The 19,577-nt window shown below is 40.4% G+C and overlaps 1 protein-coding gene across 1 annotated transcript in view; it reads left to right on the forward strand.

Moving 5' to 3' along the window:
* The window catches only part of lypd6b (LY6/PLAUR domain containing 6B), a 24,444-nt gene extending 5,546 nt beyond the window's left edge, over positions 1 to 18,898 (forward strand). The window contains exons 2-5 of the mRNA XM_046839501.1: positions 16,312 to 16,437; positions 17,144 to 17,242; positions 17,443 to 17,573; positions 18,092 to 18,898. Coding sequence (XP_046695457.1) covers positions 16,332 to 16,437; positions 17,144 to 17,242; positions 17,443 to 17,573; positions 18,092 to 18,265 — 510 coding nt within the window. The 5' untranslated portion in view covers positions 16,312 to 16,331 and the 3' untranslated portion in view covers positions 18,266 to 18,898. The remainder of the gene's footprint in view (positions 1 to 16,311; positions 16,438 to 17,143; positions 17,243 to 17,442; positions 17,574 to 18,091) is intronic.
* The last annotated feature ends 679 nt before the right edge of the window (positions 18,899 to 19,577 follow it).

Here is a 19,577-nt window from a genome sequence, read left to right on the forward strand (position 1 = left end):
CAACTCCATGGTCTCAGCAGAACCTTTTCTGAAGCATCATGCTGCCTCCGATACCATCAATTAGGCATTGGGCATCCATGACCCTACCAGTTGTTCTGTTTTGGTAGGTAGTAACTATTGCACACCAGGAACATGACCACACTCTCTACAGGGCTTTGATCGCCATATACCGGTACACATGGGTCTTTTAACGAAGCTTGGACGCCAGAAGTCTGTCGTCGAAATGATTAATTACACCACTCCCTCTCCATCCCAACCATGTCTCTCTCGTTCCTCAGCGTTTTTCTTTTACGAGCGGTATCTCCCTCCATCGGTCATTTTTCTCTCAGGCGAAGCAGAGCGTCGCCTCTCCTCTTACCGCAGCTGTCAGTGCGGAGTCTCTCCACGCCGTTCGGAGATCACAGGCGGCCTTGTTCGCTTTGAAGTTCCTCCATGCTTGTGCAGATATCTGGAGTGAGGCAGTCTCGGATATGAGGGCACTTCCATTAGCCTGTCAGGATGCCCCGCAAGCAGCGCCCCGGATCACGTTCCCTCCCATCTGCAGGTGAGGCGTGGACCCCCGTAATAAGTGGAACTGTCAGTGCCTGGACGAGACGAGGCTGAAGACGTTATGGATGGGAGATCTAAGGGGTTACATCAGGTTTTTAGACAGTCGCACGTGTTGAGCTCCTTTGGTTTGATCAGAATTGGGGTTGGGAAGAGATGAAGAGTAAAGATTGAATGCCGAGGTGCAGTTTGATCTTAAGCGTGAACAGGACATTCAGATATGGCAGGATTCTTGCTTTTTATTAAACTGGTGTCTTTGAACAATCAAAATCGCCTTCGAATATTCTTGATCCTTACTTTTGTCTTTATTTTTTTCTAGGGGTGTAACGGTACACGTATTCGTACTGAACAGCGCTTTTGTCTCGGTGGACACGTGTACCGAATGCAAAACTTTTTACACGCGGAACATCGTTAAAATCAGGGTTTCCACTCGAACGTATTAAATGGCAAACTTTAGTTTGGTCTCCGCCACGCACTTTGAAAGCAGTGTCACTGTTTATCATTAATTTTTTATTATTAAACTTAAAAACATACACAATAATTCTAAAACTAGAGTTAGCGCAGTGTCACTGTGTAAACTATTTAATGTCACTCAATTTATGTTTATTCAATTTAATCGATAATCAATTTTTTACCGGAATTGAACCTGAACCCGGACTTAAAACCCGGGGTATGTTCCGAAGGATGAATTGTGTGTACAGTTACACCACTAGACAATACTGACTAATTACTTTATTGCAATAATATTGCAACTCGATATTATACCCGTTACTAAGGACTTTGACTCAAACTAATTGGATTAGATGCACATAGTTAAGCTTTTCTTTCTTTCTTGCCTCCATGCTGTTGTGGTTCACTCCGACAAGGTCATTAACCGCATCTGCCTCCATCAGTTCACCTCCAGCCAATTACTGAGGAATCTCAAGAATGGTCCCACACCCCCAATTAGTGGTGTTTATCACTCATGCAATGGCAACTGGCGCTCGTTCGGACGCCAGGCTCTTTGCTTTGGGAGAAACGTCCTGCTGCAGAAAGTTTTAGGAGACAGCTGGATGGAGATGAAAGAAATATGGTATGTAGAGGAATACAGTGAGACGTTAACGTAGAGGTCGACCGATATGGCTTTTTCTCTGGTCGATGCAGATATTTATTTGGCCGAAGTGTTTTCCCGTTTTTATTTTACATTTTGTTCCCCTTCAACAGTTAATTAATAAGACGTAATACCGAAAATTGCTTAAATTAAACATTTATTAAACAACACAAGCCTCCCCAATCAGGGCACTTTTCAGTTTTGCTAACAATACACTTCCAAAAAGTTGCTCGTGTTCTGCCTCCAAAAGTAACAAAACAGTGACGAAGTAAAGAAGAACACTCATCATTCTTGCTCTTGTCTTTGCAGACATGATTGGGAAAAACTACACAAATCATGATGATGATGATCGCGGCAGGTGTATTGCTTTATATATTCACAGTTTCGGTTTCCATGTTTGGATGCCAAACACAGACTACTGCCCCCTGCTGGTATGGGAGAGTTCTGTTGTCTATTTTGCAGCACAATCGCCCGATGCCGATTCATTACAAAATGCCAATAAAGGCCAGATCAAATGGTGGACCTCTACTCTAAAGGTCCACAAGAAACAGTACAGTAGCTTTATCAGGATTGGTATACTTGGGGCTGTTTATAAAATGGACAGGAAATACATTTCATTACACTTCTCTCATCCTCTTGTGGCTGGAATTAAAAGTTTGGCAATAATTACCACTTTCAGTGCCGTCGAATGATTTATAACACCAAATCTCCTGGATGATCCCTGCCTAGTTTTTTTTTTTTTTTTTCCTTCATCAAGCAGCTCCATGTCTTTCCGAAGGTTATTTCCCTGCCTCCTGCTTAGACGATGCACAAATACTTTTGGTAAGTAGATGTTTCGATTCCCCTTTAAATAGAGGTTTGTTGCTCTCCTTGAAGTAGCACGTATAATACTCTCAGTTATTTACCCTCATCAGAAAGTAGACCGTCATTATACCAAGGCAGCTTGGCATGTCATGACGACGTGATTTAGGAGGGACCATATTTAGCGTTCGGAGGAGGGTCACGCCGCAGGGTAACGTGTCTGTCACAGGAGTCGGTTTCTTACATGCTCGGGTTTTTTTGGAAAAGGAATTAGATGACAGGAGGCGTTTTGCGGAAATAGGGCTTTATGTGCTAACGTAACATAGATTAAGGGTTGCCCTTGAAACTCAATTTCAATGTTTCTACTTACATCAAGGCTGTACCTTGAGTTTAGTTACCTAAATGTATAGTCTTTAAATTTTTGCTTCTTAATAGACGCACATTGTATGACATCCAATTCATTTTTAATTTATATAGCGCTTTTAACAATGGACATTGTCTCCAAGATTATTGAAAAATATTTGTTTCCATACTGTTGCCCTATTCGTTTACTTTTTATTTTTTTATAAAGAATTTGTACAAATATTTAAGTTTTCATAATCATCCACTTTGGATAGCGTTTTTTAAAAAGCTACATTTTTGTTGAACATTATTATTAATTAAATTTTTAAACTGTAAAAAAAAATTTATAAATAATGAACATTGCACTGTATTAGAATTGCAGTTTTAATACAATTCTGTTGATCGAACGTGGTTTGGTTTTGGTGTTTATTCTTATGAGCTACTGTAGCTACAATCTTTTTATTTATTCCTTTAATAGCAAACATCAGAGATTCTGACTTTGACATACATCAGGGACTGTATAAACGCGTGTTATAGTTTTTAGGAATTTAAAATCATTGTTTTAGATGTTAAATATGGCCATAGAAATCTTTATCTTAAATGTGTAAGAACCTTGTGAGAAAGAAAACTTGAGAGGAACCAGACTCATAAGGGTACCCCATCCTCATCACCGAATCTCCATTCATTACAGTTCCAGTTTCCACTTTCTGTAGAAGACTTATGCGACACATTGAGACGTACAGTCTGCTAGGATACATCTTATTGACCATGAGATCTCTGAGCAACCACTTCCATGGTGGATCTATTCCAGCGTTGTAGCTCAGAGGCCATAGTGATACATATTGCACCTCGACACTGAAGAGAATGATTCAGTGTTGGTTCAAGGTCAGTGCACCGCTCATATCGGTGATAACCTGTGACTGGATTGACAAGGGGAACCTTAACTGCTCAGATAAGCACTAAAACGAGGCCAGTGTCCATCCCATGAGTATCACTGTGTCACTAAATGGAGGGTCTAGGGAGGGTCCTTCACCCTCAGCCTTAGGGCCTCGGATTGCCTGCAGACAATACGGGATGCTTTGGGTATTGATAAGAGGTACATCCTCCCTCTTATCTAAATGTGAGAAAGGGCTTAGTTCTAGGGACTGTGGGAAATCTTCATCACTTTTTATTACCTTCTAGCACAAGCTTCAGTCATTAGATCATGGAGGCTACAACAAAACACCTGTGGCAACACTTTGGGTATTATTATTTGTAATGTGCTATAATATGTATATGTTTTAAAAGACCAAGCAATCAAGACAGTTTGTGGTAATGGTTATGATGGTAAAGAGATTAGTTAGAAGATTAGCTAGCATCAAAAGTGGAAAGAGTAATAAAATAGGCTACTCAAATGCAGAAATGCAGATTCAGAATTCACACAGCGAGCACACTGAACAACTTTCGATTCGACGGCATTTCGCTTTTAGCCGCCTTGTCTTCTCCGTTTCTATCTTTCTTTCGTGTGAGTTTAGTGTGTTTGTTCTCTGCCTATCAATCAATCAGTGCAGTAGTTTTTCCGGGGCGCGATTATTATTATTTTTTTCCCCTTGCTTTATTTTTATTTATTCATTTTTCCTGAGTAATGGAAATTATTTTAAAATTAAGTACAATACTTTAAACGAGCCGTACCTACATAAAGGTAATATAAAATTTTTAAAAGCTACATTAAAAAAAAAGTAGAACTACTTAATAAAACTACTCAATTAGAGTAACACGAGTAAATGTAATTCCACCTCTGGTTAGCATAGTTCTCTTTCCACTTTCCTTTTTTCCTTCTTCTTATCTACCTCCATATAGGTAGATAAGATCTCCTTTATTACTGGGGTGCCTGTTGGTATGCTGTTGAACATTAGCCGTCTGAGGTTCCAAGCTAGTGCAAGTTGTTGAGATTTGATATTTTCATGGATTCAGGGTTAGCTTGTCAAAGGGCGACTTCAAAACTTGTGGTCCTTCTGCCTGCCTTGTCTCACATTTACATTTATGGCATTTATGGCATTTAGCAGACACCTTTATCCAGAGCGACTTACATCTGAGCAGTTGAGGGTTAGCGGTTCAGCAGCTGCGTCAGTTTGAGGTAGACATGCTTTTGTGTCCCCGAACAGTGAATTCTGAAAGTCTTTACATTTTATTATCATGGACACTTCAAAATATCATACCTTTTTTTTTCCGGTGGTGTCTGACTAAAATCTTACCCGAGATAAGATCTGATAAGAACCGTAATCTGATTTTCAGAGATGAAATTCCACGCAAGTCCATCACTACCCTGGTCACATGCTGTTGAAGCCCGGGAGACATCAGAACTCCGTGACACTCCTCAAATGCACAATCCACACTGCTGGCTCACATCCTCTGATATGTGAGAAAGCATCAGAAGAATATGGGCTCACTCTGCTCTCCCTCACAGGATAAACACTCAGAAATCTCTGCTGAATTGCCTTGGCTGTTGTCCCAGGTGAGACAGCTAGCTAAAGGCTTTTATTTAATCTTAACTCGACAAGGCTACGCTAAGGATAGAAGCCAATCTCTCATCATCTCGGGAGATTAGATCTGCACAACCCCCCAAAATCAGCAATCGACAAAAGCCCCGCCAGACGTAATAGCCACTTGGGTCTGGACTTTCTGCTTCAATTGTCCTCCACCAGGGCATTGGGCCAGTTAATTAAAGAGACCGCATCTTCCAGAAGACCTCTATAAATGGATTCAATGAAAATGATCAAATCCAAATTTCGCTAAGTTACACACCTAATTAAACTTCTCTTTAATCCACTTTGTTGGAGCGAAGTGCTTTTATATTTTCATATTAGGTTCGTGATGAGGTTTAATGAAGGACATGTCCTCGCCAAGTTCGATGGAAAGAGGTTTCTTGAAGACGCACAGCTATTGAGTTTTTGTGTATTAAAATATCTTCGTTTTTACAAATAACATTTCAACAATCCAGTATTTTGGATTCGGATCTTCAACATGAACGGCTACACTATAAGGGTATAACGGTACACGTATACCAGTTTGGTGCACATGTGTTTTCACATGTGGAACATAGTTCGATCACGAACGTATTAAGTGACGGACCGCAAGTTTGTTTAGCCTCCGCCTCGCACTTTCAACCCAGTGTCACTGAATTATTATTATATTGCTACTATTATTAAACTTGAAAACACACCAAAAAAAAGAAAGTAGCGTTATCGCAGTGTCCCTGTGGCCAGAAATACGGTTTGTAGTCCGTCATAAAACTTTGTTTTGCGTATATACGTGAAAATCACTGCCACTTTTTATGTCCAGCTTCAAGAATTTTTCTTAAAAGGAAAAAATTCTGACAATTCCACATATCAAGGGAGTGAATAAGTGAAGGATGGAAGGAATGACATTTGTTAAAAGTATGCTGAAATAAGTAGAACAGTTATGTAGATTATCTTTAGGAAATTAAATATAAACACACACACACACACACTTATTTACACATCTGTATTACCCAAATGAGTTCAAACAAATATAAACTATTTAATGAAAATTTTCGTTTATTTAATCAGTTTAATTTGTGCTGATTCAATTGATTAGTCGATGTAATCAATATAATAAAGACGTGTACTGCATAAATGAGATTTATTCTATTTTAGTTTTAAATATTTTATTTTTATAAAATATTTTAAAATATTATTTTACATATTTAAGCAATCAGGCATTTTATTAAAAATTAATCTTAAAATTGTAAACTGTTGATGTTCAGAAATTTTAATGATGAAAAAAATGTATAAAAAAAAAAAAAAAAAAAAAAAACGACAAGCAGTTTAATGTTTTGCATTTCTCTCTAAATATACTTTAAGACTAAGGTACGTACCAAACCATGAATTTTGTGTACCGTTATTCAGTACTGTGTTTTTTTTGTTTTGTTTTTTTATAAATTTTTTATCTTTTTTTTTTTTTAATCTTTAGTACTATTTTACATGGACAGCTGTGTTTGTCTGTAATCCATTTAAAAAACATTTTAGTTGATTTAATCGAACAGTAACGGTAAAATCCACTATTGGAGGACCTCTAATCGGCAGAACGTGATACGCCGTCACTCAAAAAATTGCTAATCTGCCGATCTGTCAGTGAGATAAATTGCTAGAACACGGCAGCTACGGTCTCAGGAATTTGAGAACCATTTTTGAAGAATCTCGAATTGTGAGGACCTGGTTCATCAACTCGGCGCTGACGTTAGTGATACCCGAGCCTAGTTTCTCTTGAGGCCTCTTCCAGCCTTCTCCGTGGCTTCTGAGGCAATGGACAAACTCATCTCTATTTCCCAGCCAAGTGAGCCACACAAAGAGAGGTCTTGTTCGGGAATCGTGCTCTTCCTGAACCCACGAGCCGGTGAACAGCAGGGCCGCTGAGAGACCGATGGAGGAGGAGGGCAGCGAACTCGAGGGTGTATAGGGTGTAATCAGTTGGCCAATTAAACAGACCTTGGTCTCTCACCCACATGTAATGAGAGTGCCAGTGAGTGAGGGGTTCATTTCTTTTAAAGGGAAAAAAAGGGGCAAGAGTTGTGAGGTCTATTACGATCTGTCACTTTGCTCTATAGATTCATGTCATCATGTGTTATAAAGCTGATTACTGTGGGATTTGTGTACTACTTATAGGTAGATTTCATTTATTATTTCGCTTACCTTCTCAAGCCCTTGTTCCCATCAGCCCAAACAGAGCTTGGAGAAAAAGCGTAGCTTTCAGCTTGTTTATTTAGTTTATTATAGTTAATACTATGATCTTAATCAGCTTTGAGGTTTCATGTACCAACATATACTCTGAACATGGCAAAAGCCCAGGAAGAACCTTAGAGCGTGGAGTGAAATGTGAGAAATGTGTAATTTTCCCTGAAATGCTTGGATTTTTTTGAAAGCACCATGGAAAAGGATCCTCGGGGCCTCCTTTCTGAAAGTTCGCCTTTTTCCCGGGTCATTGCAGAGACCAAAAAGTGTTGTAATATACCACCTCAAGCATTCAGGTTTAACTGCTCAATACAAATTTAAGTGTAGTATGAAGGTAGTTCTTTCAATATTCTGGCTCATTCTTCAATGAAAGGACTTGTGGGTGCCAGAAAGTTCTGCATCCATGGCTTCATCACTGACCATATCCAGTTCATAAAGCATCCACAGGAAGAAATGGTGATGTGATGTGATGCAAAAGCCATTATTATAAAACCAATTTGTAAGCCATTCCAAGTCACGATATAATTCCCCGGTGCAGTCTAAGATCTACGACAGGGTTGTGCCCTGATCATAATTCAAAATGCTGCACTTAACAAACATGCCTGGGGGAAGTAAAGCAGACGCACCAGGACCTGATCAGATAACAACATGCTCACGAATTTATTGCCCCAATACAGTTTAACCCCCAAGTGTTGGAATACTTCATTCTAAAGGAACCATCGAGGATCTTACCAAAGCTCACATCATGTCCTCAGCTGTACTGCTGATTCCTACAGAACCATAGGAGGTCCATCATCAGTCTGGATTCTTGAGGCCTTCACAGCAAGGAGCCTTCTGTAGATTTGACATGTCTTTGTTTTTTTTATTACTCACGTATTGTCCTCGGGCTCTTAGGGATTTTACGAGTGTCTGACTTCTGATTTGGTCAGCGCTGACAAATAACAGAGAACAGTCCCACTTAGGTCATAAAAGCGACACAAAAAACCTTGTAGGGTAACATCCTTCTTCTTCTTCTTCTTCTTTTTTTTTCTTTTTTTCTTTTTTTTTTTGCATCTACATAATTTCAGCGTTATATATACGCCATATCATATAATATCATATAATATTTATTATATTATATATTATGTTTATATTTGTTTATAATCTAGTAATCTGGAAAAACATGTTTTGGTGTTTTTTGTGGTTTCTGGTCATTTTAGCTCTTTTTAATAAAATCTTTTAGCATTTAAAAATTTCTGACTTGGCTACTAACAAAACTTCGTCACGTAACATCACTGCGAATGATTGATTTATTTTTTTTCCCCATGAGCCCTCAGTGCTCAGGACGATGCGGGTTCGCGTGACAACCCCTTCCGTTCTCTAGATACCGAAATGCGATCTGTTCGCTCTCGCATGTCAATAAGGGCTTCCCTCGCTGTGCGTATATCATGCAGGCAGGAGTGTTTTAAGCTGTTCCATTCAACACGGTCCATTTATTAAAAAATGATCTAATAATAGCGTGTTGTTTAATTAGCGTGGAATTTTAAAGTCGGGTATCGATCAGGTTTGCATTCAGATTTAAACACTATTAAATACATTTTTTATGTAAAGGATAATAGATACTATATGGACACCTGAATAAATGTGCTTCGTTTTCAACATCCCATTCCACATTTTGTCTGTATTTGCTCTTATGAAACCTCCACACTTCTGGGGAGATGTTTCACTAGAATTTGGAGTTCCAATTCATCCCAAAATGTTTCAATAGGGTTTGTAGCTCTATAGCAGGAGAACGTCCATGAACTTCCAACCCGTGTAGAGTATATCTTCATGGATATGGCTTTGTGTACAGGCACATTGTCATCAAGAGGTTTGGGTCTTCTAGTTAATGTAAGGGAAAGTTTCTAGAGGTCGATTATTTGGCACCAATATGGTTATATCGATAGTTTTTCCGGGTTGCGTTATACAGTAAGACAGCAGCCCCCAGAGGCAAATCCCTGACACCTTGTGGTTTTTTTCCCTTTTTTTTTTTTTAAATGAAGGATTCTGTTTTTATTTATTTGGAGTGTTAATTTTTGTTTCAGTTTTAATGCATTAATTTTGGAAAGCATGTCGATATATTTTGATATATTATTTTATTTAGCACATTTTTATGATTTTGCATTTTTTTTATATAAAATTCAGTACTATTTTATTTAGAGTCTATCTAGAGTATTTGTTTTTTAATCCATTATTCATTAAAACACAATCTGTCGATCATCGGTTATCAGCAAGTACAATCCAACCTAGCTATCCATATTGGTAAAATTGGTCGACCTCAAAAAATATAATTCTAATGCATATAAATACGTTTGCGTGCTTCAAAATTAGTGGTAACAGTTTAGGGGAGAAGCACGATGCCTGGGAAAGTGAGGTGTTTAAATACTTTTTACACTATCTAATGTATTTAAGAGTATCACAAGACACCTTTCTGAGGATTCTAAGGCCAACTCGCTAAATATTTCAGCATAAATACATTTCATGTGCTTTCAGGGTTGACTTTTGCTTTAAGCCAAATCCATCTGATGTGTGTCAGTGTGTCAGTCAAGTGCTAGCATTGCCTAGATACACGTCTTATTTTCTAGTAAACAAAGCCGTAAATTCCTCGGTGGTTTCAGTGCGCTGACAACCACAAAGTAATGCTCTAATTTTTGACTGGGTCATGAGCGAGTGCTTGCTGTATCTCTAAAGTTACAATGTGTGTGGCCGCGGAAGACTTCGCTTCACAATATCGGTTTAATGCCACCCCCTAATCTTCCTCATCCTGTCTCTGGCAGGTTTCTATTTACGTGCAGATTTTTCACATAGTTAATCAAGTTCGACCGAACCCCAGCGATCAGCCTTCAAAAAAGGAATGGCCGCTGCTGTAAACTATAATTAAGCCTTCAGATCATGAATGAATTACGCCATGTGACATGGGGGACACGTATTTAAAAACTGTTATTTTTGCGCAGTAACTTGTGCAAACATTACCACCCAGCGTCAACAGTTCCTCCCGAGGTTTTCTGTTCTTGTTTGTTCTCAAAAGACGCACTATATGAACATGTATCGGGACATCAGACTTTTCCAGACATATGTGGTTCCTGCCCAAACTGTTACCATAAAGTTGTTGCCACACAATTGTATAGAACGTCTCTGGATAAAATTGGAAAGCCAGCTCAATGGTTTCCATGGGTTGGAGTGGAAGATCTTGAATGGCCTTACTCTGATTCTCAACCCTATTGGGATGAATTGGAACATCTGGTGCACCTCAGGCCTTCTCACATCACCTTCATCAAGTGCGTGACTTTACTAAACCCTTGTGGCTAATTGAGCACAAATTGACCTCAAAAACCCTTCCAAAATCTAGTAGAACATCTAACAAGAAGAGCGGAGGTTATTATAACAGCAAATGGGGACTAAATGTGGAATGGTATGTTCACATACCAATCTAATGGTTAGGTCTCCACACACTTTTAAGGACCTGTACTTTATCATCATATTTTTTCTTCAGGAAGCTCCATTACATTTTAGAAAAACGTGTCATTTTTCACTACTCTGAAGTGAGAACATAATGAGCCATAAATGAGAAGCTGTGGTGAGACCAAAGCATAGCTCCATAACTATGCTTTTGCTATTTTTTTTCTTCATTATAAATATTCTTTTTAAAGATGTCAAATCAATAAGGCAAAAACCATTGTGACGAACAAACCCAGAGCGCCATTGAGCAACGCTGAGTCTTCAGAATACATCATCGCCCGAAGGCATGACACTCAGTTTGCCTCGTCCAAGACGACCGGCTGGGATATGAGCTCATTTACGAGTCCAAATGTTACCGGGCCTCTCCAATTTGAATAGACACGTTTTTTTTTTGTTTGTTTTACGACCAAAAACAACTTTTAGATTTAGTGTTTGTTCGCACAGTTTTAATTGGCTTCATCGCTATGGCGCGAACGAGGTGATCGCGCAACCAGAACAGTTTACACAATAGCACTTTATTACACTACTATTTTCACATGATGATGATCGTACAGTTTTTGCTTACCGTACTGATGTTTCGCCTTCATCCGTGACTTGGGTCGCCACTTCACAAGCGGCTCTGTTATCTTGACATGCTAACCCGTAACTAGAGAAGTCCAAATACTTGCTAACGGCATTCGTTGACGAATTTCATTGTTGATTTTATCGATTAGTTGTTGCAGCCGTAGCAAATGTTTTTACAAAAAAGTCGCGTTGTTATAAAAACCGTTCGAAAATTCAGCAACGACTTACTACTGTTACAGAGAACGGAATCCTCCTTTCCTGAAATGGAGTGCTAACCCTAATCCCTCTGTTTGGGTCTGAAACCACATACATACAAGGGGTTTAAACCTTAAGCCTTATCATGTAATTTATAGGAAGCTTTGGCTCAAACTATCACTGCTGCCAGAATGTTTGGTGGTTTGCTGGAGTACAACAAGACGTATCGTTATTTTCCAGAGCAAACAGTCGTCTGGAGTGATATCTATCATGGAACAACCTGCACCTAAATCCTATTGAACTGCTCCGGGATCAACTGAGTGTGTGTAAAGCTGGGATTCGTTATTTGGTTAAAGTAGATTACAGAGTTTGTTGTATTAAAAAAACACTACAGGAACATGCATGTGTCTCTCAAGACGCCAATGTGCACTTTTTATTTTGTCACACTTCATTTCTAGCAGTAGTGTAGATAAAAATAATATATAGCTAATCTCCATACCGGTTCATCACCCCACTGCATGTCATAGTAACTGATTCAACTCTGGAGGAGGAAAAAAGCCAGCACTTTGAATTGGCAACCTGACGAATGAGTAAACACTCATGTGGGGTGTAACAGCATGAACACAAAGCACTTGTCAGGCACTCTGTGTGTGTGTGTGTGTGTGTGTGTGTGTGTGTGTGTGTGTGTGTGTGTGTGTGTGTGTGTGTGTGTGTGTGTGTGTGTGTGAAGTGTACCGTCAGGTGCTCCCTCCTAAAACAAGCTCTCCAGACCTGGAAAGCCATTAAAGCTTCTAAAACCGGACCCCTCCTGCTGGGAGTGTGCTTTAGAAGCGCTTGTAATCTGGGCTGCAGTCTTCCTCAGACTTCATGGGAACCAGCATCCCATAACCTTCAGGGAATCCTGAGGAAAGTTGAAAATGTGGTTGAAAACTTCCGGATTTTTTTTTTTTATTTAAAGATTAAAAAAAGTCGGATTTAATTGTAAATAGAGCAGCAATCCGTGCTTGTGAATATGAATGCGAGTGAGCTGAAGAACTGATCAGTGACCAGGAGGCACAAAACAAGTTAGAACAAGTTGCTTCCTGTAAAATGGACTTTATAGCAGCTATAAAGAAGCTATAAAAAAAAAAAAAAGTCCTGACACTGGAGACTTCTTCCACACGGACAAACGTTTGTAGACACCTGAACATAATTGTGCTTTTCAAACATCCCGTTCTCCATTTGCTCTTATAACAACCTCCACTCCTCTGGGAAGATGTTCCACTATATTTAATGGAGAATTGAGACATTTCATCCAGCCACAAGGACGATAGCAAAGTCAGATACTGATTTCGGTGAGTTGAGGAGGCCTGGGGATGATATTCTGATTTATCGCAATAGGTTTGATCTCTATAGAAGGAGATCTTCCACTTTCTAAGCCATGTCAAGCATATTTTAATGGACCTGGCTTTGTGCATTTTGGAACTGGGACAGGTATGGATCTTTTTGAGTTCCAAGTGAAGGGAATATTTCATACAAGCACATCTAAAGAGATCTTATACGTTTGTTTGCGTTCAACTTTGTGGTAACATTGTTGAAGATCATATGGTGCTGGGACTCATAATGTTCTGACAGGGTTTCCACGGTGTCTTAAACAAAATTAGGCGCAAAAAGTCTGTGAAATGTTGTAGTTCTTTCTTTTGCTGGTCCAAATTTAATTCGCTGTATTACGACTACAAATGAGAGCAGCAGCCAATCAGCTTTCGGTTATTGGCGTGAACCTCCTCTCGGATTGTACCACAGACATAAAAGGTTTTTGTTTATTTTTCAGCTATGGGGAAGTGCAAGTTTAGTGATTCTTGGTTTAAAATAACCTATGATTTAGGGCTCGGTTAAGGCCGGTCGCTAAACGACGTATTTGTGTGCGTGTTTTTGGTGGTCTTAAATTTAAATCTTAAAATGTTATAAATTGGACTCTGTAAAACCTGCAGAAACCCTGTATGATGAGTAACCCAGAGTTACTGTTGATGATTCCCAGGACATTGTTAGGGCAGGTGATCCCCCAGACCATGGATGACTTCCCCAGCTGTATCCCCATGTGACAGTCGGACTGGACTTGTGTTTTTTTTTTTTGCATTGCACGATAAAGTCCTAAACTTGAATCCGTGTTAATGTGATGCAAAGTAGAAGGAATGTAAATAGGAATGACAGTTTATTTAGTAATTTAGTACCACCCCCTTCCCCCAAAGTGGTGTGTGTGTGTGTGTGTGTGTGTGTGTGTGTGTGTGTGTGTGTATGATAATCACCTTTACACTTCCTTGCTGAATTCACACACTGGCCTAAGGCTGCTGCTAAACGGCTCCCGTCGTCCAATCTCGAGCCTGCGTTCTCAGGAAGTCGTGAGGTCGCTGATCCCTTCAGGGAAAGGGGTTGAAGAGGAAATTGGCTCTCTTTTGACTTTCCTCCCTTCTTCACATGTGAACGCTCTCAGTCGGCTCTTTCACTCGTCAGAGTCGGGCAACTTTGTTATTTGTCATTTTGTTTCTTGAGATTTTCATTCTACAGCCTTAAGGTAAGACTAATGATAAAATGGCTCGAGTTTCAGATTTTAGATCATCACACCTTGTTGTTTCTGCATGAACGGGCGATAAAACCTCGAACACTCTGCGTTCAACAGTTTTGTTTCAAACTGCTCTTTGCTAGTTTATGCTAGTTTGATTTTTCAGGAAATTGGGACGCCTGGGCCGGAGATGCACATCCCTGTTGTTTTGGGACGGTTCTTTTTATCCAAAGCTTTTAATGTCCTCTACTGATCCACACGCTTCACCCAACATGGTGAAGAGTGAAGTATGAGCTCCACAGTGCAGACAATTCAAGCCCTAAGCAGATAAGCAGCAGGGTGCCATTACTTGTTAATGTGTAAATAATGCGGGTGTCAGACCGGACTGCTGAGGTGAAAGGATTAACACTGAAGTGCTGAATCAGCCATTAAGGCACCAGCATGTCTTCAGAAGACGATTTTCTGTCCTGGCTTGTCCTGTCCTGTTCTTTGTGTGCTATATGTAGCCTCTTTTATTAGGTCTTATTTGTGCAGAATGAACACGTTCTTGTATCCTACTGACATTTGTGTCTGAAGAGTCTAAATACTAAATAAGCAAAAGTTTTGGGACATTAGAAAATTAAACCTGGTGTGGTCTATGTTGGTGGAGTGCCACTAGCTTGAAACACGGTTAAGGGTCTGTGAGGTGAGCATGGACTCCATCCTTTCCAACATCGCATTCCACATCCTTGATCGCTCTTCTAACACCCTCCACTCTTCTGAGAAGATGTTGCACTAGATTTTGTGGAGATTCAGTCAGCCACAAGGGTGTTAGTAAAGTCAGGTGCTGATGTCGTTGAGGCGAGGAGGCACGGGGTACGTTCGCATTCCTCTGAGATCTGAAGAAGAAGATCTTTCACTACTCTTCACGACACGGGCTTCAGGTCTCCTAGTGCAAGAGAAGGGGAATTTTCATGCTTCCAAAGACGTCCTACACAATTGTGTGTGCCTCTAAATTTGATGTCAGGTGTCCAAATACTTTTGCTGTTATTCCGTCAGATTGCTCAGTCCTCCAGACTTCACAACTTAGGACTTTCCCATGATTCTCCTGCATGTAGGACTTCAGGTTTCCTTAGATGTTCGTTTTTTCCACCCGATCAGTTCGAACCTCCTCGACGTGTCACTCTGTCACAATGAATTATCAGTGACGCTCAAACCTGAAGTAATTAACGCAGACACGCTCAGGTCGAGCAGGATATCGGAATGTAAGAACAACGAACTCGCGCTCGTTCCGACGTAACGATACGTGTGAGAAGCAGGTAATCCGGATTGCGAGCGAGCATTGGAGCGTGGATAACTCGCACTGAGTAGTGGTTGTGTCCAGCATTAATGATTAACCTTTGGGGTCACCATGTACTTCTGCTCCTTAATTACACCCAATGAAGACATTTCACCCTGGTCCCTTCTTCAGGCAAAGGAGAGATTTGATTTGCTTTGGAGTTTCCATAGCATTTTGTTTGCTTAAATAAGTTTAAGGAAACAATAATACTAGCTTTAATTTACAGTCCTTGGACAAAAGTATTGGGACGTCGGACATTTTTTTTCCAGCCATATGCAGTTCTTCTTCAAACTGCACACAATTTTAAAGGACGTCTTCGGATTTACAAGGATTTTCCCCCTCAATTTTTTTCCAGCATGGCACCGTTTCTGTATCTCCACAAAATCTTTTCAGAATCTCCACAAAATCTTCTCAGAATCTCCACAAAATCTAGTGGAACATCATCTCAGAAGAGTGGAGCTTATGAGACCAGCAAGACTAAATGTGGAATGGGATGTTCCAAATAGCACAAACATCTCATTCTCAGGTGCGCTGATTGATCGTGTCGCTTTTTTCTGCTTTTAAGAGTAGGCTAGAAGTCTTACGTCTCGGTTTATCCTCACTTTGCATCTTCATGAGAGGTGTTCTCAAGTAGACGGTTTTGTTTTCACTTTCACAAACGTTCATGAATAGATATTGTCTCACCAAGATTTTTGGTTTTCCATTTCAGGTGCTTCAGGTTAGTGAAAGATGGTTGTCCCTGTAGTTGTGTACCTCCTGGTTGCTTCCAAGCTGCTTTCCACCGCAGTGAAGTGTGACAGCATCAACTTTTACAACATCAGACCTCCTGTGGATGGTGAGTGCTGGTTCTTTTCAATCGTGCATGCAGCAGGTTGTCGAGACAATTTCTCTACGTCTGATTGGAAGGTCACGAGTTCAAATCCCAGTGCCGTCAAGCTGCCGGGCCCTCGAATAAGGCCCTTAACTGGTGAGTCGTATAAACTAGAGGTAAACCGATACGATAATTAACCCATAGTTAAAATAAAAATAATAAATTACAATGTAAAATAGTATTGAACTTTATTATAAAAACAAAACAAACAAAAAACTTACTGAATCATGAAAATGTGTTAAATGAAATAAATCTGAAAATATTAATAAATGTAATTATATAAATGATAAGTAATACATATAATATGGCGCTCTCCGTGCAGCACGCAGTCTCGTGTGTAAAACCAAAAGCACATGGCGTCAGGGATTCGCCTCTAGAGGCCGCTGTCGTAACCACATCAAACCTTCTCAGCCGCTCCAGCGACACACGTTACCCGTAAAACTACCGCCATGGATTTTGCCGCTAGCTCCAGCCATCGATTTATCAGCAAAACCGAGAATACGGTCGATCTCTAGTATAAATGACATTCTGGAATTGTTGTGGATAAGGGCCACCAAATGCAAACCATTCAAAATTATTTGTTTAGTGCGCTTCCTCCATTTATTGCACCGTATTGGTTTCCATTCTGTTCATCCTGCTATCTTTAATACGCACAATCGTATGTGTGCAGCTACGCCGTATCCCAAAAGCTTCAAGTGCTTCACATGCGAACAGGCCTCCGACAACTACAGCTGCAATCGCTGGGCTGAAGACAAGTGGTGTCCTCAGAGTGAGTGCTCCTTCTTACCTTCTCAACATCCTCTCACCCCATACATTTCGGGAAAATCCTGTACCCAGGAGATCAGAAATACAATTCACGATTGTAACGTGTCCATGAAGATGTAGGATTCTTTTCGCTTGGTTCCGTCCTCGTGGGTTTTATAAAAGAACTCGAACATGGAGTCTAGTCATAATTCCTGTGATTTACAGATACACAGTACTGCATGACCGTCCATTATTTCGGGCGGCACGGAAGAACGAAGTCCGTCACGAAAAGGTGCGCGGCGTTCGACGACTGCAACCTGACCGGCTGTCGGCATCACGGGAACACACACCACGGGGTGAGCACGCACACGTACACACACACCGCTCTTGTTCCTGCATGCGTTATTCCTACATAGGGATGCAGAATTCCAGGATTTTTCAAAACTGGAAACTTTCCATAGGAATAAACTGTGAGTTTATTACATTGCAGGTGAGCCTATAACAGGGAGGCCACGCCCCCTACATGCACCGTGCATTCCTCCGTCACATAACACACAACATTTCTCAAATCCTGCACACAAAATAATGTCCAACTTGGCGAGTATTTACGTAAATTGCATAAATATTACAGTCGTTTATGCTCCTCCCTTGTGGTGTGTGTGAGTGACTATAAGTTATATTAACATTTAAATATTTATTTGTATGTAATAGGGTTTATATAAATCTCCCAGATTAAAATCCCATAAAAGGTTTCTGGAAATTTTCCGCCCCTTTCTAACCCTGTTCCTACGTATCGCTGGGGTCTGACGATTGTTTCTGCTGTATGTTATTATCTTCTAGTTACGCTTTTGATGCTGACCATCTGCTTTTTCAGGAGTGTGTGTCGTGCTGTGAGGGCATGGCCTGCAACGTGGAGCTTCCCACCAACCACACAAACGCCGTGTTCATACGCATTCAGGACTTCAGCTCGGCCGCGACGCGCCACACGAGCAGCCGGACTCCTGTTCTTCTTCTAACCGCAGCATTCGCAGCACTGTTGCCTTTGTGATGGAACTTGACACGCTCCATTGACGTTTAGAGCTTTCCGAGATGCTTTGCTGCTCACCACGGTTGTAAAGAGGGCTCAGATTGGTGTCACTTTTCTCGTCTGACCTCAGGAACATGGTGTTTCTCCATGCAGAACGTCTGCTCACTGGATGACTGGAGGTTTTTTGGTTAAAATTTCATTGTTACGACTGGAACGTCGCTTAAGACCTCCAGGAGAAATAATATCAAAGCCGTCTTACTGACCCTCCAGCCAATCAGCCCACGCCAAGAAGAATCAGAGGCTTGGCCCATGGTAATTTTTCGCCCGTGACATGCTGAACAGGATGGACAAAAGGAATCCGATTTCCCAGGAGTAATGCTGCAGGTGGTTTGTATTGACCCTGTTGAAGGGACACGTAAAGGACAGAGGGATTATGGGATGGTGGGACCGCCTCGTCCAGTGGCTTGGAGCCCAGAGACTAAACCCAGAACTCGCTGGAAGAGATCTGGTCCTTTTTTTTTCTCTAAATAATTGACATGGAAAGAAAAAAATGCGACCGAGGGTCCCGGCTGAAGCGCTTAGAGACATTTAACGGATATTCATAGCTGGATTTATGAATGAAGAACAAATAAAAAATTATAACTGTCATAAAAAGAGGACTTATTATTATTATTACAGATTTAAAATTTTAAAAAGCTTCTTCGTTCTTACATTTTTATTTACAGCATTATCATAATAGACTGTATATGAATTTATTGGGAGAAAACCAGGAGTTCTATGTGAAATCAGACATCGAGCACCCCCATGTAACGTATAAATGGCGCGATCCTCGTAACACCTTCACAACATTCTCCTGAGATTGGGAGTCAAATCAGACTCCTTGTATCGAATCTTCAAATATTCAGGGTCCGAACCAGTTTCCTTTCCATCAAAACACACAAAGAGACCAGATTTTCCTCAGCAAATGTTCCCTTCTGAGAAATGATTGCATCAAGAAACATCAATCATCAAAGACGTACGTACTGCTGAGGGAAAAAATACCTTTAGAGAAGCGAAGAGTGTGAAGATGATGTGTATACGTGACCCCAGATTAATTCTGTGTGTGTGTGGTGAAATGAGGGTCTTGGTTTCTTATAAATAAAAATATAAATATAAAACTCACTTCACTAAAGCCTGATGCTGAACACAAAACCATGCACCATTTGTAGCTTCTCTGTCTAGACGAATAGACGCTTTGTCTGACTAAACATGCCATTTTTCTTTCACAATGATTCTCTACTGACTGACGATGTTGACGTGTGTCAATAAACATGGCTTTGTCTTTGGCCCCTAT

This window comes from Silurus meridionalis, chromosome 3 (assembly GCF_014805685.1).
Source record: "Silurus meridionalis isolate SWU-2019-XX chromosome 3, ASM1480568v1, whole genome shotgun sequence".
Lineage (NCBI taxonomy): Eukaryota > Metazoa > Chordata > Actinopteri > Siluriformes > Siluridae > Silurus > Silurus meridionalis.